This window comes from Macrobrachium nipponense, chromosome 24 (genome assembly GCF_015104395.2).
Source record: "Macrobrachium nipponense isolate FS-2020 chromosome 24, ASM1510439v2, whole genome shotgun sequence".
Taxonomy (NCBI): domain Eukaryota; kingdom Metazoa; phylum Arthropoda; class Malacostraca; order Decapoda; family Palaemonidae; genus Macrobrachium; species Macrobrachium nipponense.
This window is the reverse complement of record NC_061091.1, coordinates 52,240,006-52,264,732: the sequence shown is the minus strand read 5'-3', so window position 1 is coordinate 52,264,732 and position 24,727 is coordinate 52,240,006. Positions and strand designations below refer to the sequence as shown.

General features: G+C 38.6%; 1 protein-coding gene and 1 long non-coding RNA gene across 4 annotated transcripts in view; both read right to left on the bottom strand.

Moving 5' to 3' along the window:
- LOC135205626 (uncharacterized) overlaps positions 1 to 3,504 on the bottom strand; it is a 78,228-nt gene extending 74,724 nt beyond the window's left edge. For all 3 annotated transcript variants that reach the window (XR_010312566.1, XR_010312565.1, XR_010312567.1), the window contains exon 1: positions 3,289 to 3,504. This is a non-coding gene — a long non-coding RNA (uncharacterized LOC135205626). The remainder of the gene's footprint in view (positions 1 to 3,288) is intronic.
- Positions 3,505 to 5,132: 1,628 nt separating this feature from the next.
- LOC135205623 (collagen alpha-1(III) chain-like) overlaps positions 5,133 to 24,727 on the bottom strand; it is a 64,202-nt gene continuing 44,607 nt past the window's right edge. The window contains 7 exon segments of the mRNA XM_064236416.1: positions 5,133 to 10,090; positions 10,485 to 10,532; positions 11,725 to 12,161; positions 12,369 to 13,161; positions 13,539 to 13,933; positions 13,936 to 15,127; positions 15,384 to 16,315. Of these exon segments, the coding sequence (XP_064092486.1) occupies positions 9,170 to 10,090; positions 10,485 to 10,532; positions 11,725 to 12,161; positions 12,369 to 13,161; positions 13,539 to 13,933; positions 13,936 to 15,127; positions 15,384 to 15,638 (4,041 nt within the window). The 5' untranslated portion in view covers positions 15,639 to 16,315 and the 3' untranslated portion in view covers positions 5,133 to 9,169.

The following is a 24,727-nucleotide window of genomic DNA, read 5'->3' as shown; positions in this document are numbered from 1 at the left end:
GCTGTCGAACTTATCAGTTCCAGAGATCCTTTATTCCTTACACCGTTGGACTGTGGAACAGCCTCACGGAGGAAATCGCGCATTAGAACTTCAGAAGTTCACGAGAAGATGCAATACATTACTACCCTAATACTAGTCTTGCATTTTAATACATCTTATCTTTTTGTTAATTATATTTTTCTTTCACAATAAGTGGTATCTCTAATTTCCATTTACCTCGTTTTACTTCTTTCCTGATGAACACCATATTCTTTGGAAGCTTTAATTTCAAGTCAGTGGTCTCCATATGAATAGGTTTCATCTTCTGAATAACAGTGCTTACATTTGTCACACTGTTAAGAACGCATGAACTTGGGACTTGGGCAGCCTTGGCCTGCTTCAGTTCTTAAAGATATTTAAGGTAGTTCTGGGGTTTCATTTGAGAAGCAATGTTTTCCTTAGATCCCTAGTTCCAGAAGAAACCTTGCTTTGTACACCATATCGAGCTTGGCTGTAAATCAATAACTTTGCTCGGGTACGCTAATAAAGACCGATTTAAACCTTTACAGACGTCTTAAGTTGTAAAAAAATCAGACCTGTGGAAGGTGGTCTATGCCCCCAAAAACTACATCGAAGTATTTTGTAACCGCTTACAGCCAGTTATGTCATCCACCATACATTTTCAACCAAGTTAAATTTAAATCTAAAGTTTCTTTCACCATGAGTTGTCATGCTGTCTCAACATTGCCGCTAAGAGCCTCTCACGTGCTTGCATGAGCCAAACCCTTTAGCTCCCACGAAGCAGTTGGCTGGTTAAAACATGGTGTTCAAATGTTTCAACATTTAAGTTAGTTCTTCAGTAAATCTTGATACACCGATGACATGTCAGTAGAACAAATTAGTAAAATGGGTTTGTTTTTACAAAGCTCATTCGCTTTGTAACCTTTTTAAAACGTAATACCCGTATTTTCCCTTGCTAAACTTTAGTAAAGGGTACATCAACTATACACCTTTCGCGAAAACATATATTGCGACTTCTGCTATTTGTCGGGACTTGAAAACACCTGCACTTATTGTCACACTAAAAGGGTACCGTACAATGGCATATTGATTTAAAAACTTCCGGAAAATAAACGCCTCCAAAATGCCAACATTACTGAATGTCTGCAGAGTTTGCACGTTGGAGTTTTATTTCTCCCTTGCCTGGAAACTAGATCATTCCTCGAGTGAGGTTCTAAGATATTTCATACCTAATAAACCGGACAGTTCAAGTGTTCGAATGGCGTTCCAAAGATTACAATTTTCACTAACGTGAATTGTAATTTATGCTCTGATGTGATCTTAATAATACTGAACCTCATTCTCAGTATATTGGCACCTCAACAACGTACTCAGTGGTCACGAATCTGTTGTATATAAATAAATAAATTAAAAATAAATTAAATAAATAAATAAATAAAAATACATAAAAAATCATATCTCTTCCCTACTCACCATTGTGTATGATTTTCTAATAACTATAAACACAGAATAATGCCTTATGTTACGAATCATTTCTTCCAGCCATAACTGCACGACTAGGGGAGGGTGCCTTTAGTCCATGGCGTATTAGCGAATTCATTGGATCCATATCAAAGCGACTTACAAAACGAAAAGTAGGGTGCACATGCAAAGACGAAATGATACTCGAGGCCTTTTACTAATAAAAATGAAAGGAAAGGATAGCTTTGATAGGGGACTGTAACCATGCAGTCCGGTGGCCGCAAAGATGGGTTCAACTCATATTGCTCATCTATTCTACAAGCATCAATGATTATGCAGGCATCGGGTCTACCAGCAATCTAAGCTTGGCCGTGGCCGGTTGGCGAATTACTTGTGGTCAATGGACACAACAATCCAGCAAATATGACTATTAAAATAAATACTACGATTGGAAACCTTTTTAAAGCGAGAAAGAAGAGATCCTTTTGTTTATTTAAAAAGTTTACGATTTGCAGCAAATGCATCTGAATTAAGTTAAATTAGTTATTCTTATTGGTTACAGCAGATCACTGCAGTTCATGAAAACAAGGAGAAAAAACAAAGAAACCTTTGGTTACAGTTTAGCTCACCCGCTTAATTTATTTTTATGTACACTAAACCAACTATTCACCGATTTGCACTGCATATTCCAAATAACTTTTGAAACCATCATTGACATACCTAACTCACGAACAGATTCTCTTTAAACTAAAAAGTTATGACCTTTAGAATCAAAACAAGCAAAAACACTTCAAACTTAACAACACTTAACTTAAATGCCATTAGAGATGTTAACTTTTGTAACCATACAAAACTTTTACGGCAACAATTTCCACATACAAAGCTCTGCAACTTAGAATCTAACCCACTCTTTCGTTACATACTACTAGTTACCAGCATAACTACAAAGTTTTTAACTGAAAACTAACCTTTTCATAAATAGCATTTCTGCTTCCAGAATACTTCCAAAATAAGGGCAGTCTCATCTACATGTTTCTTTGATAGCCCACGTTAGATCTAGGCGATAGCTCCGCGTCGGGTATTTCTTAGGATATTACAATTTCCTATAGTATTATTAAGAATTTACCGTTATTTTTGGGGGTCGACTGTAATTAACCCCCAGGGGCTAGTATTAAAAACGGCGAATGCATTTTGACGCCCCAATCCCTATATAGTGGCTTTCGTATTCGCGGGAACGTTCCTTGCAGTCAGTGCGGAGTTACTGCCTAGACTTATCCTTCCCTCTCTTTCCTAACACTACTTAGGCCTAGTACTACATGCAAGTGTCCAGGTCAAGGCAAAATTAACTATTTCATATCACTGTAAATATAATACTACCTTGCTAAAGCGAAATTATAGAAAAACACTTCGGGCACGGTAACATTATTTAATACAGATAGGTAAAAATATGATGCCACTGTTCAAGTTTGATTTCCCAGTGCACACAACCTTACCAGATAGTACCCAAGATTTTTACTCGTACCCGAGCCCTAAACCCCAAAAATAACCATATAATTGACCAGAGTCTTGTGAACAAAAGACAGATTCCCCGAATATCTCAATTCAATAAACTTCACAAACAAATAGAGCCGCTTGACTATGCCAGCTTTCATGAACACCGCCATGATTTCATTCAAAATTGCGGGCGAAAAATTAATCTCCAAAATTTTAGATAGTCTACATATTCATTAAGCCCTAGTTCTCCCACCTTCACTATCTCATGAACTTACGATGTACCTATCTAGTTTATATGACTGACTTTTCAACAAATACTAATAAATTGCTTACCTAGTCTGACCATGCCAACACGACTCCAGTTTTCCACGGAACGTTAACCACTCCATTTTTAAAATTAAATGCACTAGACAAAACTATCCACATGGAAATACAAACTGTTATCCTAAGCACACTCAGATGGAGAGCACAACCTTCTCGTCTTCTCACTGTGGCGTTCACCACTGAAAAATCAAGAAAGCGAAACACACACGAACCACAGATATTTGCTCCGTGGATTTAAGTGACTATTGGCGCCATCTGCATTTAGGTTTATGGCGTCACTTTGCATGAAACGGCTGCTAAATCTTATTCATTTTTTTCCATCAGCATTACTAGATTCACGCTAATAGAAACTTGCAGTTAAAACGTAGAAACTAAACATATTGCCACATAGCCATCTAAACAGGCAATGAAGTAACTGCCGGAAAAGCCCTAAACATTAAATTTTCATCCATTGGCAATGTCATAAGATTGTATAATCAACTTGATTTTGTCAGTAATAACAAACTCTATTCGCCATGGAAAATTCTCCATCTTCTTGATAATCAAGTCTTCAGGTAAATTTTTAATATGAAATAAAGCTGATTAGATGAATATTAAATTTTTCGTGACGATATCATTCCAGTTGCCTAGTTCACTTTAAAACTTTGTTCTGCAAACCTTCAGCAGTAAACTTATTCAGTATGCACTGTTAAGTATTTAAATAATCTATCAATTGCATTTATTAACGGTGCTCACATGATGAAAAAATTTAAGATGAAATAGTTTCCTGCCGTATGACGGCTTCTTATAGAACTAAAACCAAAATTAAAACATATTTACGTCAGAGAACCTTCAATCAATCAGAACACTTTCACATATGTAATTCTCCTTGTGTTTAAGTTATTCCTAGCATTAAAAATCTCTCTCTTACCTATTTTGGTGATGTACTGATTTCGATTCGAGAAAAGGAATCTGAATTCGATAAGAATTTATACAGCAGGAAAACCTTTTGATAACAACATTGTGGATACTAAACGAAATGTTTCCCACTGTACCAAAACCACAAGATTAAGATAGCAAAGTAAATATCATAAACATGAACAGAACCCATAATTATGCTACATAAAATCATGAATAGACGGTAAATATTCAGACTAGCCGGAAACAGGCCGCGGGGTAGTAATTCTTCAGTTTTACTAAAACCTATTACATAACGATTTTACTTCAGTTCTAGACTACAGAGATCTCGTTTTCTGTCGTGCCCTGAAATGTTAAGAAAACAACTCAGAACTTCAATGGCGGACTTTACTAGATTCCTATCAGGGTACCCGGGAACCCACAGTTACAGGGCAATAAAATTGAGACTGTCCTTAATGTATATAAATAAAAATTAACTGGTAAAAAGAACCCTCCCGCAAGACTGACAATGCAGGAATTTTTACACCACCGTACGTGAAGGAATTTTCATTCTTCCACCTTTAATATGGTAATTTCTTACACCATTTAAACTAAAAATAATACACCAGTATGCAAATATATGTGATACGGCAGACCTCTTCGCCACGAGTAATAGGAGAATAGGACTAAAATTGTCAGGGTAGGAGCAGAGCAAATAAAATTTGAACTCTCTAATATAGTATCAACGTGCTAATAAACATTAGAACGTGGATGAGCAAGATATAAAAAAAAAATATAATAAATGCAGATGACACTCTGTAACTCGTGCCAATATTGTCAGCACCTAGCTTATCCGACTTTCTTTCTTCTAAGAGATCTAACAATGCAATTATCAACACTGCAGATAAAAATCTTATTCAAGAGTTCGTTACTCTATATTAGGGAGCAGCTCACTTCAGGGTTGAAATAAAATGTGATTGACCGAAACTATTTTATTGCATTTGAAATGACAACAATATTTACATATCTGCAAGGATGGCATGCCAGCTGGTAGATGACATGATAGGAGAATGACTTGTGACCTAAGTACTTCAGTTGAGATCAACCGGTCACAGGCGTGGCCAGGGGGTAAGTGTGCCGCACCCACCTTTTATACTTGAACATCTTCATTCATTTAACACAACCCTTCCCCCTTCAAACCTGTGCCCTGGAATACATTTTTCTGTACCCCTACAACTAGTTCCTGATTCTCAGATGCATGTTTACTGAGCCATTTGAGCTAATTTGCCTTTTTTTTTTCTTTTCTTACACCCTATATAATAACCAGCCAACAAGACACAGCAGGGTTGAGGAAATGGCAGAGCCGACTCAATTTTATAGCCTATGTTATGCGTCAATACAAGAATGACGTTTCACACCTTGGCAACCCTTGCATGTTTGTCACTTTTCAACTGCCTTGGAATTCACTATTGAGACAAGTTACGACAAGCTATTACACTATGCTCATTACCATTAAACCACAACTTGCTAGTGGTGATAATCATAGTTTACATGAACTTGCCTCATTCATAAATATTTACATCTGTTAAATTACAAACTCAGGTAAAATACTGTAGGTGGATTCTGATTTGCAGACAGCCTCAGCAATGATTTTGCAAAGGTGGCTAAGGTGTGTTCGATGAAACAATGCGAGGTGATGCAAGACACTGTCGTGGTGGCGGTGCGGCACTGTCTGGGGTCACAAAAGGTTCAATGCAGGACACAATTAACCTCAGATTCTGATGAACACAATTTCAAATGATACTCAAGATGACCTTCAATTACAGGATGCATTTTATGATATTCACCAGATCCTCAGGTTGTTTATTTATATCATAGGGGCAATCAAAGCATGATGAAACTGAATTGGCAGGTACAAAGTGATAGAGAATTCAAGAAAACAAGAACTGGTGTAACCAAATCTTTCCACAGTAATCATTCGTTCCCATAGCAACATATTACAAATATCTTATAAAACACAGAATATAAAAATTACGATAAAATAAGTACTACTTTCAAAATACAAACAAACCTGTATACCAAAACTAAAGTTTTACACCTTTGTTAAAATTCTATAATTTAGTATAAAAATCTGTATCTGTCATCAAGAATAAATACTTAAAACACTGGTCACATGACATGGTTTAAATGTTTAAAAAATGCATAAATTACATACATAAAATATTTGGTACAAAATTTATAGGATAAATAAAAATGTCTTAAAACAGAAGAGGAAATAAAATGCTTTGATGCCCAAATTTTCACTTAAATGTGAATAAATCAGTCATCATGCATCTTCAGCATTAAACTAATAAGGCTTATTTCCACTTGCGCTGGAAAACAAACATCTGTTAAAAAATACCAAAGACACATAATTCATGATTTTCTCACATGCACAAACTTTATATAATTTGCTTGTATAAAATCTGAAGTACCAGAATATCAGTGAAAACACACTGCCACTCTAGAAATGTAGAGGCGCAAGAATTTGTACACTTGAACTTTAAATCAGAAAATATGTCTTCTGAAACAATATTTGCTACACAACCTATGTTTTCACTGACTTCACAGGCACACTGAAGGAAAATATTTCTGTTTACACAGCAATCACTATTACCATTTTAAAGACAATTACTTTGTAGTTATATTCTACAATATCAAATGATAACTGAATTACCTTATACTATAAATTTTTAACCCAAAATGATTGCACTTAAAACAGTAATCTTTAGTTTCCTTCATTCCTTTATAAGATGGGACTATACCTACAAGTTTGTACACTGGCGAACATGTAGCACGCACTCAAGGAAGGACCTGTGTTCACACTGCCATACAAACATCCAAGAGCAACATGCTTACAAGAACTACCATTGTCCTTTGCAAACCTGTGACCAAACAATTAACTTCAAATCCTCATCAGACACTTCAACCTAATCATGGTACAGAACTGTAGGATGTAACTCTTGTTGCCGTATAGCAGATGACATCTTTTCTTTTCTTCAAATAATTTCTGCTGTACACACCCAGAGGAAAATGAAAGTGGAAGGATAACTACCTGAAATAAGTCATGACACATCTCTGAACTATCTTCAGAGAGCAATGACAAACGACATAATAACAAGGTAATAAGAGTTACTTCGGGCCTGTGGTGATCAGAAAACAGTATAAACTCCAAAATAAATATATTGAATGTGTAGGTTTAGTATCACACAAAAATACCTGAGAATACTGGGTGAAAAGCATATTGTCTACAAGACTTTGTACAGCAGAAACCAAAAGAAGCTATTATACTGACATGATGCTGTTGTGAAGCAGGCTCAGCACAATTTCTCTTGTCCTAAACTGCAAGTCATATAAAAATAAGTTTACAGTTTTGTGTTTCTTTCCAGTGTTAATTGAAGCCACATCATGCCTTCATCTCCTACTATTCTGTATACATAATACGGGGCAAATTAAATTTTCAACAGCAAATACAAATCACACAAAAAATCATTTAATACTGCATAGACATATTCTGGATAACCGATATGGAAGGCCCAACAAATGCAGTGTGCAGTATAAATTTCTAATGTAATACTGTGAAAACAATTTTCTCTAAATATGCACACTGCAAAAGTTGTGTCCAACAGAAATAGTAGCCAATGTTCTGGGTTACAAGTACTCCAGGAGAAATAAGGCATGTTTAGCTTCAGTATCTTACCATTGCACTTTTTCCAGCAGTCAAGTCCTTGGGAAATCCATTTTACAAGTACTATAGGTTACACATTAGACCATTTTTTCACTTGCTAAGTAAACACATTCTTAAACTTTGATCTTGCTGAAAGTAAACTTTCCACCTGCTACGAATATCTAATACTGTACTTTAACTTCCCGAGAACTTTTTTACTGCAAAATTTTGGGTGACGGCACTAAATGGGATGGTGACGATGGTTGTGGAACTGCTATAATTTATGGGGCATACTTTGATTTGCATCCACTACTTCACATGGGTGTGAGGCAGCAGATTAAATCCTTAGTATCTAAAGACGCAAATGGTAGCATTAGATGCTGAGAAAAAAGAAAAGGAAAGATGTTTCAATGTTTGTGATGACTACCAGAAGTTATCCTATGATGCTTCTGAATAATTAAAATGCAGCCTTAAGTGTCTACAAAACCAGCTACATTACAATATACAGTACAAGTAGTCGTCTTATTAAAGGGGTAGGGCTAAAAGGACCAACACTCTTTACATGGCAGACAGTGTCTTTGCAAAATTAAAAGTAAATATCAATAATGTTTTCATGCTGTCATTTTGTACACATACTTGGCACAAAAAGGACCTTGCAGTTCAAATACATCTTAATTTGCACTAGTACAGTCCTAAAAAAATAAGATTTCAGATTATTTTTTTTATTTTCAAAGTAAAATTCTGCATTAAGAATTGCATAATATTCAAAAGTACAAAAATTGAACTCCAAGGCCCATGTCATGGAAATAAAAATTATATTGAGCCTATTGTGGCTGACCAGTTAGGTACATTTCCCTCAGAGGAAAATGTACCATACTTAGATAATCAACCTTTTTGACAAAATCCCTCTAATTTCATCCTGAATAACACAAAAATATGAATTGAACTTTTCTCAAAAGATAGTTTTTGTTGTATTTTTTGGCATGGTGCTTATTACAAGCAGTGGGTGAAGAATTTTAGCTCTGCCCCAGTGAAGTGTAACATGGAATGTAATCTTCTTCCGTTGACAAACTGGGTTATTTCTTAAGTGCAGGTGGTCTGGGGTATTAATACTTGGCAGTAACTCTATATGATATGGCAAGTCCTTTCATTACACTAAATTACACTCTTGGACCATTCACGATAATTATCGACATAATAAAATAATAATAATTAAGACTGTACACTATACAGAGTATAACACTACAGGAATGCTTTCTTATGTACAGCACTTCATGAGGCACCATACCCAGGCCCCATTTACACTATTTAGTCATTAATAAGTTGGGCAAATTCACCAAATTCAAAATCAAGAAAGTCAGTGGTAGGGGCTGCACTTCCTGTTGAAGTAGGGGGCGGGTTTGGTGTTGAAGGTTGTGATGTCCGTACATTATTAGCATCACTGTTTGGACGCTGGCTAGCCACTGTTGTTGCAGGAGGAGCATTAGGACCATTGTTCACTGTCGTTGGGACACCTTTAGCCCTATTTATGTTCATGTTAGGTTGCGATACACTATTAACTGGACCCTGAATAGGCTGCACTTGGTTCATTGGGCTCTGACCAGGACGAGATGCAGGGCCACCACCAGGATTTTGAGTTAAACTACCTGGTGAACCTCTGTTTAATTGTCCGGCATTACTTCCAGGTGGTTGGCCTGCCATGGCAGCTGCAGCTGCCACCTGTGAAGACTGCTGGCCTTGCTGCTGGGTCATACCTGGATTGCTCAGAGGTCTTGCTGGTCCTCCTTGACCCATTCCAGGATTACTTAAAGGTCTAGCTGGTCCACCTTGTCCCAGGGTAGCTGGACTACGTGGGTGCACTTGACCCACAGTTGCTGGGGATCTAGGGTGTGACATACCTCCCATGCTAACAGGGCTGGGAGCTTGTCCTGAGCCACTCATCTGACCCATACTTACAGGACTTGCACCTCCCATTTGACCTCTGTTAGCAGGGCTCATTGGATGCCCAGTTCCACTCATCTGAGCCATGGCAACTGGGCTTCGAGCACCAGTCATACCAGCCATTGCTGCTGGGTTTCTCCCTTGGGCAGCTGCATTACCCATCATCTGATTTGCGCCAGGAGGCATTTGAGCAATGCCAGTCATTTGTTGTTGCTGCCCAGGGTACTGGGACGTCACCTGTGCACCACCCATGCCACCAGCTTGGCTCATCTGCATACCCATCCGTACCTGAAAGAAAAATAAAGTTCACCAAACCGAAATTTTTAAAATCAATCAACACTAAAGATAACTAAATTAACAGAACAAAACTCTGATATAGTTTCTTAGCATGCTTTATGAATATCACCTTCCTGAGTTCCTGACACTTAATGTTTTAAATGGTTAGATTACATGACTGTATTCAAACTGTAATCTTATTAACCTTTGTACTAAAAACAGTCCCCGCTCAAGTACTAACACAAATGTCTGACTGTTTGGAATGGCTATTACATAACACTGTCAGCAATGCCATTTCACAAAACATTTCAGACAAGTCAGAACATTAAATGTTCCATCTAGTATATTAGTAGTGGATGACCACTTAAATCCAACTGTGTATTCTGTCTATTACAGATATTGTTACCTTTTTGACACTTGAAAGAGTTGTCTGTCGTATCTTGGCTGATTTTGCCTGTAACATCAAGATAACTTTTATTTTTCACAGAATTGTTACCATAAGCCTTACTTAAGTAGTGTAATAAGTGTTAAATTATGTTGTATAACTTCTTTGATATAACTTCAATGTGAGGCATGGAATTTCTGGTTATATATAGCGGTACCTTTTCACAATGTACTCAATAATGTCCATTCATTGCTCATTTACTTTGGACAGGGATACATTAAATTTCGGACAGGGATACATTAAATTTAAGTGAATGAAATTGCAATATAATCAATGAAATTAATGATACAGAACAGACAACCAACATCCCACTTTCATGTGATGAAAATTACACTTAAGACCACACTCTTCACACTGTTGTGCACTTTATTAAGGTCTCTACAAGCAGTACGTCAATGAAATGTAAACACTATTATTATTATTGCAAATTTATTAGTATATAGTTTATATCTATAAATATAATTAACCATTTCACTGGTATGCTGCTTGTAGAATACTACAAATTTTAACAGGTGATTGTACATAAGTTTGATCTTTTTACTGTTACTAATAATAACACCTCATGTACTATAGAAACTATAATATCACACTTGGCATGTGGCATGAGCTTTTTTCTGGATACAGGCTTCAAATCAATTTTGAATTATGAAATATACCAGTCCAAATCCATTATCAGAAATTACCAATACTACAAAAATCACTTTGAAACTTAATAAAAAGTGTATAATGGTAAGAGAATTTCAACTTAAAACATTTCCCCATTCACATTAAATATTTGTAAATGCTAAAATAGAAAAAGACAGCAACACACTATGGAACAGGTATAACTCATTATAATTTTTCTTTACGAACAGCTTCATTAAATTATTCAGCACCTAACATCTCACTTTGTACAATTTTAAGCACCTGTTATGATCACCTCCTCATGTTTGCATTTTTTCAAACTTAGATGTTCTACTCAGAATATCCTTTTGGCCTGTTCCATACATTAAGCATATATGAAAGCCAAAAGTAACAAACAACTTAGATGTTCTACTCAGAATATCCTTTTGGCCTGTTCCATACATTAAGCATATATGAAAGCCAAAAGTAACAAACAATTACAAAAAACAATGAATGTTAAACATCATAGTTAAAGAGTTATAAGCAAATCTGACACCTTTCAGATAATGGTAATGAAAAAAAATCTAAGTGAACGTACCTGGCCTTGCTGTGTCATGCCAACCATATTGGCCTGCATTCTGGGCGTTCCCTGCATTGCAGCAGCATTTTGTAATCTTGGTGCCCCTTGCATATTTGGATTGGTCTGCATACCAGGATTGGCCTGCATACCAGGTCCAGCTTGCATACCAGGTCCAGCTTGCATACCTGTTCCAGCTTGCATACCTGGGCCTACTTGCATGCCAGGGCCAGCCTGCATGCCAGGCCCGGCCTGCATGCCCGGCCCGGCCTGCATGCCCGGCCCAGCCTGCATGCCCGGCCCAGCCTGCATGCCAGGCCCGGCCTGCATACCTGGCCCAGCCTGCATATTAGGACCTGGCTGCATACCAGGTCCCTGTTGCATAGCCATCATATTCATCATTTGATTTGAAGGCCGCTGCATCCCCATGAGCTGACTTCCTTGTGTCATCATCCCTGCTGCAAATTTCAATCCTATTTATACACAAATCAGAGCAAAATTTCAAAATACAAAAGGTTATTCAAAATATAAATACAGCACTGTAGCATGAAAATTTTCAATAAAAATCATAATGCTTCCCTTAACTAATATCAATTAGAAATAGCTATTATATGAGAAACAGAACAAAAAAATTGACAAATTCCCACGTGAACAAAGTAACATACCTTGCTGTGGCTGCTGCTGAGGGTAACCAGCTCTCATGTTTATAATCATGTTACTCTGGTTGCCCTGCATCATGATTTGTCGCCACTCGGGCCTCGACGGCGGCATCTGCGTACTAATGTTCAAACCACCCGGACCAATATTTACATTCGGGGGTCTTGGCCTCTGCATCATATTTCCTGCTCCCATAGATGCCCGTCCAACCATGCCTATCGCACTTCCGCTACCTGCCTGCCCCATGCTATTGGTCATGTTGCCTGCTGACATGGTGTTCACTGTCACTGTAGGCATAGTAGCACCTGTAATTGTACTACTTGGCATAGAAGCAGATGGATTCATGGATGTGGTAGGCACCATACCAGGCCCAGGTTTCATGGTAGGCATATTTGGGGGTAATGTTTGCTGGGCCATACCAGCCATCATCTGGTTGGATCCCATATTTACCATGGGAGCACTAACCATTCCTGGTCTCATTCCTGATCGCATACCTTGATAACTCACCATTCCCTGGCCCATCTGACCCATGGTTTGAGGCATGGGCTGACCCATCATCTGAGACCTATGCATAAGGGCAACTTGAGGGTAATCAGGTGGAGGTGGCCGGGACATCATTTGACTGGCCTGTCCCATCATCTGATTAGCTGGACTAACATGTCGCATCATGCCACCAGGACCTATCATCTGCTGTCCTGGATAGCGTTGCGGTTGCCCTTGAATTGGATACTGGCCACCCATTTGGCTCTGATAAAACATTTCATTTCCCATCTTATTTTCAGTACCCATTTGTGCACCCATCTGAAATAAAATGAATCAGTGAAAATTATAAAATTAATACAAAATATGTCAATCTTTCAGCACAGCAAACACAAAACCAGTATATCCAACTCTTCTGATGATTCAACGCACAACTTTCTCAATGTCTACAGTATTTACTTACACTATGACTAATAAAATACTTTCCATTATACAAAATGGAAAATATAAAAATTAAATGAATATGTGCAGATTCTAGAAAAAAAAATACTACATGCACTCCTAAATTCTTTTTATATAAATGCACCTCTACAGAACAAATAAATATAAATAAAAATCCTACATAAAAAAATTCATCACATTACCCAGAAAACGCCCTAAACTCTCACGAAAATATAAAACCTTTAGGCTGTAATTACCTGGCCAGCACCCATTGGCGAAGGTCCTCCTTGTGAGCCTGGTGGAATAGGCGATGGTCCACGAGGACCACCAGGGTAAGCCCCTCTTACTACACCACCCATAGCTCCAGACATCTGGTATTGCTGCGGAGTGAGTGCATTTGGCTGAGAAGTATTGGGAAAAGATCCCATGGGTGACATGCGGTTCTGGTATCCAACCATTCCCCCAGGCATCTGTGCCTGCTGTTGTGCACCTGGTTGTTGTTGCGGCTGAGAAGTAGGCTGCTGTGAGGGTTGTTGTTGCTGTTGCTGCTGCTGCTGCTGCTGCTGCTGTTGTTGCTGCTGCTGCTGTTGTTGCTGTTGCTGTTGCTGCTGCTGCTGTTGCTGTTGTTGTTGCTGTTGCTGCTGCTGCTGCGCTGCTGCTGCTGTTGTTGTTGTTGCTGTTGCTGCTGCTGCTGTTGTTGCTGAGCCATTTGCTGCTGTAACATCTGCCGCTTTTTCAATTCGAGCTCATTAATATTGTTTTGATTACTATACACAGGACTACTTTGATTCATGCTATTTGGGTACATTTGATTATTCACACCACCTGTCTGACCCATCATGCCTGCAGCAGCAGCAGCAGGATTGTTCATACTGTTCATCCCATAATCTTGGAAATTGGGATGAACGTTATTCGTCCCCGTGGAGGACATCTTGATCTGATGTTGCTCAGCCATGTGCTTCAAGGTTTGAGCAGCGGGAATCATGTCGGACTGGGTCATGTTCATATTCATACCGGGACGTATTTTTGGCACACTGCTTGTTGTGGAAAACTGTGTTGGGGATCCCGATGTACTTGGAGTGGACGTGGCATTAAATGAGGTTGGTGTGAAAGAGGTAGGGGGGGTCGAGGTATGAGATACTGGAGGAGTGCCTGGGTACTGTGAAAACACTGGTGAAGCCGCTGTAGTGGATGTGCCACTAGGTTTACTTAATGCAACTTGGGGGCTTTGGGCATTTGTATTACCACTTGCGACACCGCTGTCACTGCTAACACTAGATGGATTGTTTTCAAATAAGTCTACAGATTCCTCTTTTACATATTCACTTAAAACTGTCCCAGGATTTTCTGGTTTTATATTATCAAAATCTAAATCTTGAATAAACTGATCAAAATTTATTCCCATATCAGCTATGTCCTCAATGTTACTAAAATCTTCGATGCCATCAAGTAAAGCCATATCAAGATCCTGTTGTTCTTTCTTAATATCGTCAACAGGGGGGCCATTAGAAGCCGAGGTAGTGGCACCTATTGCCCCAGCCCCAGGAGGAACAGGGGAGTCCGTCTTTTTAATATTAGATAACTGTTGCACCATTTGGAAGTCTGTAATATCCCTTCCAGGTGCAGTTGCCTGGGATGCCCCAGCATGAGTTTGAGGCCCACCACCATGAGGAGGAGGAGGTGGTGGTGGTGCAGAACCACCATGACTTGAGGCACCATGAGGGCCACCCATGGAAGGTGGTGGGGCACCATTATTAAGCCTCTGCTTCTTTGTTGCCGGCTCATTTTCATGAGACTCGCCAGATGATGTGGTCTGATCATGCCCTCGGGCAAGCATCTTTGATTGCTGCAATCAAAACAAAAAAAATTATAAGTAACTACAAAAATACATGGTTAACCATAAAGTAAACACAAGCCTCACTTCTGAGAACATTCGATCATAATACATGGAGATGAATATGCAAAATCAATTCAACAAAAATTTTACCAACTAATCAATACATCAAGATGTCATAAACAAAAAATGCAAAATGGCCACTGAAATTACACATAATATCCTTAGCTAAACCTTGGCCAAATGAAAACCTAATCAATCTACTTACCCCCATGGTTGTTAACAGGGATGCAGGATTCTCCTGCTTTTTGTTGTCAGCAGATTTCTTATTACTCTTCTTGGCCTTAGATTCAATATGTCTTTGCTTTAGTAATAACGTTTGATTCTTTTGGTCCGTATACAAAGTGTCTATAGATGTGTCATAACGACTGACTACAGAATTATGGTTCTGGCGATACTGTCCAAGGCGACGTTTCAACCGATCTACAACAATTTGCTTGCCTTGCTGGAAGTGGTCGGCCATATTATCAGGGCCTGCCCCCCCAGCTAGAGCCGTGCCCCCGCCCACCCCTGCCACCGTGGCGGAATGACGGGAGCAACACAGAGACAGCCAGTTTAAATCTCACTACACCAACCTTACACAGAAAGGTTTACTTCCTCAGCAAGAAGAAAGAGATGCTGGCACTCACAACACAGTGCCAAGTCAATGACCCTTCCTGAATGGCACTTCCTTCGTTCAGACACAACTTTCTACCGGTCCTCTTAAGGGACAATTAACAGTTTAAGGCAGTTTTAAAACTTTTTTTGAGGTAATATATCCATACACTGCTCAAAATGTAAACCATGACTGAAAAAGTTTGAAAATGTGGTGTCCATGAGTAAGCCACATTACTATCACAATATTACTGATATTAATGCACTTGCATCTCATCACATACACTTAGCACTCCTGGCAATTCAAAACCAAAATTATCTCACTACACGGAAAGTAATCAACCTTCTGGTGAAGTAGTAGAAGTAGTATTGAGTGGTAGTTATAAAAGTCCTCCTTCTCCACCACTACTTCCTTGTTTAATATCTTCTACGCAGGGATCCTTGGGGGCTCACGTGGAAACACCAGCACTGGAAAAGTTGAATTTACTCCCGCCATCATCACATACCCTCGCCCCATCAACTTGTTATTAGCCTTGCACATCATTTCTGAAAAAGAATGACATAACGTTAGTCAAGAAAACCAAGTTTAAAAAAAAAAATTCCCACAAACTTACTACAGAAAATAAATGGAGACAAATGAGGTTGGTCATATTATGAAAGATGTCATGAGCAGAAATTCATTCAATAGCTCCTTGACTAAATGAAACTTATTACGATAATATCAATACCTTCAATCCTCATGATTCATTTGCATTCCACGATCACAGAGATGGAATTGGTGTTTGAATAAATAAAATTCATAAGATTTACAGAATGGCACATTACAGAAAAATACCATAAATAAGCGTTTTGAAATGTGCTATATAAAATGAAGAATCAATGGCACTTTACATGTATAACTCCAAAAGTGACTGAGATAGTGAGAACACATAATACATAAGTCATAATAAAGGGTATCAGGTATTCTATAATTTCTTCTGGTATTGACTCTGGTACACTTAGGAATTACATAAGAAAAAAATGCAGCACTTTTAAAATTTCTCATTCCCTCTCTGGCTGGTCCTTGTATGTTTTCTAATAAAAAAAAAAAGGTGCTTCTTATATTTAATCATTTTTTTTTTTGCTTTTCTCTCGTCAGTACCGTAGCTCCTGCAGAATAGGAGTGTCTTCAATTCTTTTTAAACTTGCTTTCTTCTTGTATGATCTTCACTTCATGCGGTATATTGCTGTAGTTTATAGGTCTTGTGGACTGTTGAATGCTTTTTTATGTACGGTGACTGATCACCTGGTATAATGTTGAGTTGCTTTAAGTGTTTCCCCGTTTGTTCGTGAACTAGCATTTCTATGAGTTTTGACTAGTACGATGGGTTCGAAATTGGTCTATATAAATTTGGATTTTCTTTAAAGTCTTTCCCTTTATAGACCGGCTTTAAGCAAGGAAGCTTTTTGCTATTTGGGAAGGATGTCTGTGCTAAACTCACTTTGATAATATCAAAATTTACTAGCTCACACATGAGTTTTTTGGCTCTTTTAAATCTCTTTTAAATCAATTATGGGAAATTGGGTCATTTTCACAGTACTAGATGTTTTTCTCATAATTTTTTCGAAGTCATTCATAGGCAGTTCTTTAAATTTACTGAATATGTTTCTATTTTCTCTTCAAAGTAGTTCTCATCATTATTTTCAAAAGAGAAGGTGGGGGGTGGGAGGGAGGGGGGAGGAGAAGTAGCAAGCTAATACATTTTATAAAACTGTTGTTGAAACAATGACAATGCAGGCTGTCATACTAATATGATGTGAAGTCACAACAAATATTTGGTGAGTGAGGGAAAATGAGTCTATGCAAAACATCCACGCAATCGGTACAATCTCTTACAAACTTTTGCAGCTTACATTCATACAAAAACTTCAAGCAAGGATGGCGATGGCATTCTACCCAAATCGGTTATATATATATATATATATATATATATATATATATATATATATATATATATATATATATATATATATATATATATAGTTAGTCTGGGGAAAAATTAAATTCTATAAACCATAAAACACAACTTAAGCTTTTCGGCTGGCTTCGTAATATGAAATCGTCATCTCCTAGGCATAATTATATAATTGACAGATTGGGATACAGTATAAAGTGCACTGAGCTGAGAAACAATGCTTGTTAAAAAAGAAAGAAAAAGTTCTTCGATCTGTCAAAGTTTTCTTCCGCTTACTTAAATTAAAAAAAAAAAAAAATGGCATAACACCACTAAAACGTCCCACCCCACCAACGAAGTCTTCAAACACCTGCATATTCCACATATATACCTCGTCACCGACCACCTGTCTACATTCACCAGCATCCACGGTTGAAGCTCTCTCAATCGAATTACATGGCTCTGTTAAATGTTTTATGGGTCTTTTAAATTTCATACAACCAATACGAGGAACTTTAGAAAACAAAATGACACGAGAGGAAGGTATATAAACATCAAGCACATTATATTCCATGACTACTGTCCTCGAAACATGATCTTCCGGTGACAGAAGTTCAAGATAATTTTTCAGCCCGTAGCTCCCTTCAATTGACCTTGGGTTACATTTCTTAACTAATTTGAAACCGGTCACTACATACTTCATATGGACGAAATATATCTCGGAAACTATGCAAGTGCTCATTGAAATTAAAGTTTCCAAAGTTGTAGCGTTCATTGTAGATTACATTTTCATTATGCAAGTCCATCAGCTTTCATATAATGTGCATACTGTAAAGTTGTGACGGGCAAACTCTGAGTAGCGTAAGCTTTATATAGATACAATAGTCTGTGTAGACTATTGTATCTATATAAATTGGGTCATTTTCACAGTACTAGATGTTTTTCTCATAATTTTTTCGAAGTCATTCATAGGCAGTTCTTTAAATTTACTGAATATGTTTCTATTTTCTCTTCAAAGTAGTTCTCATCATTATTTTCAAAAGAGAAGGTGGGGGGAGGGAGGGGGGGAGGAGAAGTAGCAAGCTAATACATTTTATAAAACTGTTGTTGAAACAATGACAATGCAGGCTGTCATACTAATATGATGTGAAGTCACAACAAATATTTGGTGAGTGAGGGAAAATGAGTCTATGCAAAACATCCACGCAATCGGTACAATCTCTTACAAACTTTTGCAGCTTACATTCATACAAAAACTTCAAGCAAGGATGGCGATGGCATTCTACCCACCCAAATCGGTTATATATATATATATATCTATATATATATATATATATATATAGTTATCTGGGGTTAGTTGGGGAAAAAATTCTATAAACCATAAAACACAACTTAAGCTTTTCGGCTGGCTTCGTAATATGAAATCGTCATCTCCTAGGCATAATTATATAATTGACAGATTGGGATACAGTATAAAGTGCACTGAGCTGAGAAACAATGCTTGTTAAAAAAGAAAGAAAAAGTTCTTCGATCTGTCAAAGTTTTCTTCCGCTTACTTAAATTAAAAAAAAAAAAATGGCATAACACCACTAAAACGTCCCACCCCACCAACGAAGTCTTCAAACACCTGCATATTCCACATATATATAACCTCGTCACCGACCACCTGTCTACATTCACCAGCATCCACGGTTGAAGCTCTCTCAATCGAATTACATGGCTCTGTTAAATGTTTTATGGGTCTTTTAAATTTCATACAACCAATACGAGGAACTTTAGAAAACAAAATGACACGAGAGGAAGGTATATAAACATCAAGCACATTATATTCCATGACTACTGTCCTCGAAACATGATCTTCCGGTGACAGAAGTTCAAGATAATTTTTCAGCCCGTAGCTCCCTTCAATTGACCTTTGGTTACATTTCTTAACTAATTTGAAACCGGTCACTACATACTTCATATGGACGAAATATATCTTCGGAAACTATGCAAGTGCTCATTGAAATTAAAGTTTCCAAAGTTGTAGCGTTCATTGTAGATTACATTTTCATTATGCAAGTAATCACTTCATATAATGTGCATACTGTAAAGTTGTGACGGGCAAACTCTGAGTAGCGTAAGCTTTATATAGATACAATAGTCTGTGTAGACGATACACACCCGCAGATTTTTTATATATAAAACATTATTCTTATGAGAGCGCGTGTATAATTTGTATGGGTGTATTTCAGTTCGATTGTCTTGAGGAAACTAGAAATAATCAATTTTAGACGTTGCAAACTGTTTACATTAAACATTACAGCATCAGCCAACAAGACTGAAGCAAGAGAACACTTTCTCTTCTTACTCCGCCTTCAGCAGACAGACAGACAGACGGGAACGGAACACGAACTAGCAGGAAATTCATCCCCAAACCTGAAAACGGAGTGTCAGACATACAAGAGAAAGAGAGCTGGTGGCGCAAATGAAGCCCTAATGAGCAGAGCGAGTGTGGTGCTCTCACATGGAAGGCAAGGAAGGGGGCAGCCTGGGGATGAAGCCAGCGTGGGTGGGGGAAGTGTGGGTTCTGATCGGCAGCTGAGTGAGCGGAGGGGGGAGGAAGAGGGGAAGAGGACACGGAGACAGAGGTGGAGGGGGAGGAGGGTACTGAGATGGGGCGGTAAGAGGCAAGAGAAGGAGACGGGAGAGGTCACCGGGGGAAGGATACCTATTGGGAGGGAGTACGAAGGGAGAAGACGGCAGTGGACCCAGACTGGGAAGAAGAGAGGCGTGTCACTCAACCGTTGTGGAAGGAGGGGGGGAGGAGAGGAGAGGTAGGAGCTAACCCATTAATAAGACTCCCCATCTATATCTCTCTCTGTTGGTGTGTGTGTTCGGGTCTTTGACTGGCAAGGCAGAGCATAAGGCAATTATTTATGACGGAAAGTTTCGAAGCTCGACGTCTGAATGAAGAAGAGGAGTTCACGCAATGTCCCTTGGACAAATCATGAAAAGAAGTCCAACCAAAAAGGAAGTGCGAGAGGTGTGATTTGGTTGTAGCGAGGTGCGGCAACTGTGTGGTGGTGTGGGTGATCACCTCCAGAGCCACCACGCCAGCAGCAGCAGCAGCAGCAGCAACTGTGGCCAACGCACACCGCCAACACTCGTACTCCTCCTCCTCCCCCGCTCCCACGTTTTCTATATTATCTCCCTATCGCACACCGGACTTCCAGATTTCATTCTAAAACCGGAAACCGCTCAAAATCCTTAAGACAATTCGCAAACACTGAAGCCAACACTGAATGATCGAGAGTTATTGTGTGCATGAGTGTGTGTTTGTTCGTGTGATGTGTCTGGGTAGGTGTGGTGGTGATATTCGTAATGGCTGTGAGGGTGGAAGTACCGCCCAGAGCCCTCCTCCTCCTCCTCCTGACCTTGCGGACCCTACTGCTGCCCCTAAGCCCACAGGCCACAGCTCTACAACATACACACACACACGCGCGCCTCTTCTAAACAAGGCAAACATGCATCGACGACATCCGCCAAATCAGAAATCGAACCACGAGTTCGTTCTTCATCAATAAAAGTTGAAATATGATTAGACAAGATAAGACTTCATCGCTGACAATTGCGCGAGACATGTGCTGTTACAATTACATTCAACGTCCACCACACCGCTATCAGCTGACAACCCTCGTCCACTGTAAGTCGACTGAAGGACCTACTACCCGCGCTCACTACCTCAACAAAATTCAGCTCATAAGGGGACACTCAACATTTAACCAATAGTTGACTCAACATTTTACCAGTAGATGACAACTAAACAAATTTGCCCGGAAGTTCCTCACCTACAGGACACATTCTCGACAGATACTCTATTTAGGTACAAAAACAAAAACGTTATGACTCGTGATCATAGTCGCAGTCAAAATATGCCATATTTAAATTATTTGATTTCTATATTAAATAAAACGTGACAGGAGCAAGTCGAAGATATGTTTGTTTCTAAATAAAATCAAAACGGCCACGAGGCTCTGCTCAAATCCCAACAACTTCCCTTGACCCTTTCCCCAAATTACGTACATCGGGATTCTACCCGATCGAGTCTGTAGTTGCAGCCACTCACTCACTCGACTATCCCTGCTGGCCAGCTGGCTGGATCGCTCCTCCCTCCCTCCGCGCTACTACGCCACCTGCCGAGGGGGAGGGGATGCGGTAACGCGCCAGTGGGCTGGCTGTACTGACGGGCAATACGCAACGTTATACACCGAAATACGTCAGCAACATTAAACGGAAATAGAGTGGGGCAAAGCCCACAGATTTGCAAAACGGATTGACCATCCAACTGGTATGATGCATTAATTATTAGGGACATATACCTTGATCGTCATCACTTCAACACAGACACACAAATTGAAACTCATTCTAAATTGCTGATTATTAATCGATATCAAAGCCTGCACATATTTAACCCGTTGTTCAGTAAGGAAACACGAGTGGTTAGCAAGAAATATCTAGACCATCCCAAGTAAATATGGTACTTCACTTTCGAGAAGAATCGTTAACACATGGTATTACTCCCGGAAATATAAAACTACAGTTATACTACTTGAATTCAAATTGGATTTAGCTTTTCCTCGTGATAAATGAGCGTTCAATTTCTCTACAATAATCAATACTTCGTGATATCGAAAGGTAATTTTTACTTCCGTAATCTCGAATATGTCCATTCTCAGGATCAACGTTGACCTCGAGATCAATCCTGAAAGTGTACCATTTTTGAACTGGGATTCAAAACCTCCTTCGGCACCGGCCCCAGTTATTGTCAACCCTTCGTAGCTAAAGTATAGGCAATGAATGTATCATCGCCATACGCATTCCTAACCCTTCTGCCATTGAACATCTGAAATTTCACGGCTACTTTCACCGCACGGACCAACCACGATATAGCTCCTTTGCGACTTACAAACATAACACATCCTACCAACAATAAACCACGTCCAGGCTTCAAAACATCCCATGTCAAGTTTCCTGTAAATTATTTTTCAACTGAAAAATTCTTTTGCCGATTCTTTACACCTTCTAATACTGAAAAGTACACAACAGCAGTGTCCTACAATTACTGTTCGAAAAAAATGAATTTACTTTTGGGACAGATATGCATAAGTAAAATGATTTTGGTTTTGAGAATCAAACCAAATACCTTACGCAAATTAAAGAACTCAACGAAAGCAACCGAAGGCTGATACCATACAGCATATGAACTAGTCAGGTAATATCGATGTAATACAGGAGTTATTATTAAAGTAAGGAACATTACTTAACCTAGCTACCTAACAAACAATGTCAAATACAGCAGCCATTACGGCGATACCGCCCTACAAGTCAAAAAAGGAATCGGCCCTAAAAGAAACATCTGTCACTTCAAGAATATCCAAAAATATGGAGCTACACAAATTTATGTTGGGGAAAATGGGAAGTCGAAGACGGAAAAGAAATCTCAAAGAAACCAGAAGAACATGACAGGTCGAATTCCGAAGAGTCCAACAATAATAAACCAAAATATCTTCATGGGAATTTAAATTTCATTAAGAGGTTAAAACCTTTGAGAATCACAACAGACATCAAACACCCAGCATGCGACCCAACTAACTGGGGAATTCCTTGGTTGACATACAGACAACGCAAGTATGAATGGAAGTCGGCCAGCTTACTTCTGTACTGAGGAAATATTTGACACCATATATCACTCATCACCGTTTAAAACTTCAAAATAGGATTAGTATTTAAGACTCGGATACAGTGATGATGATGATTTATTAAATAATAAAACCTTTGCAAACAGTGTCCAGCGGCTACTTAAAAAAATATTAAATCTTCAGCAACAACCTTTATCAAGAGAATATTATTAGAAAAGTAAAAAATCCCCAAAACAAAACCTCTCTAACTAACAATCTGTCTTTATTTTGCATCAATTTTACAAGAGAAAATAATTAATGAGGAAACAACGTCTAAAGTAAAATTCATTCGGCCACAGGGGCACAAATTCAATGCCTTGAGAAGTCCTAGTTATCTGACCTCACCACTGAAAAAATGGTTGCATCGCGCAATCGACCTCGAATGCATCAAACATACCAGAATTTACCCAAATTCCCCGGAGTATATTAAATAAATATATCCCACCCCCTTTTCACCAATTAATAGGTTGTTTTTTAGCCAGTTTTGAAAAATCATCGGAGATCTACAATATACAACCAATATATTTTTTCCCTAAAATATGACCAAGCACCTCTCACCTTTGCACTAAAACACAATAAATTCTCATAAACCCAGCTGACACGCACCAACAGTTGCACAAAAGGGATGAACGAAGTTTTACAAATAATACCGATGTTAAAAAAAAGAAAGAAAAAAAAATTAATCATACAGTACAGACAGGTATAGTTATCAAGTGAATAATGTTACCAGCTCATCTGGATATGTTAATATCTCACTATTTACTGAATTTAATATCTCACTATTTACTGAATCAAGGCGCATAAACCATACGGGAAAAGATGATACGACTCAGACCTCTGAACAATTGTTCATTAGTCATTTAGAAACAGCTAAATCAACATTTAACCCCTAAAAAGAAAATAAACTCCTAAAACTTGCATGATGCGAATGAAAATATTTCTGCAAATGACTCGCGTAAAAATAACGAAAATGGGAAGCGTTCTATCTTATGTCCGACGACAAAAGCTCATGCCAGACCACTTAAATTGGTAAAAGTCACTTTCTCACTCTATAAAAAAAAAGGCTCCTCTAATAAATCAGGCTTTTTGCAGATCCTTAAAAAAAGCTAATCAAAGAAAAATCAATTCACAAAACAGAAACAAAAAAAACCCACAATAATACACATTCATAATAATTTCAACCCTACCTAGTGAAGGCCATCTTGAATTGGTTTCGTCCTCGTAGTTTATCCCGAGTCGAGATCTGCTCAGCTGAGGGAGAACAAGCGCCAAGAATTTCGAGATCTTGAGAAGATGTGTACCTG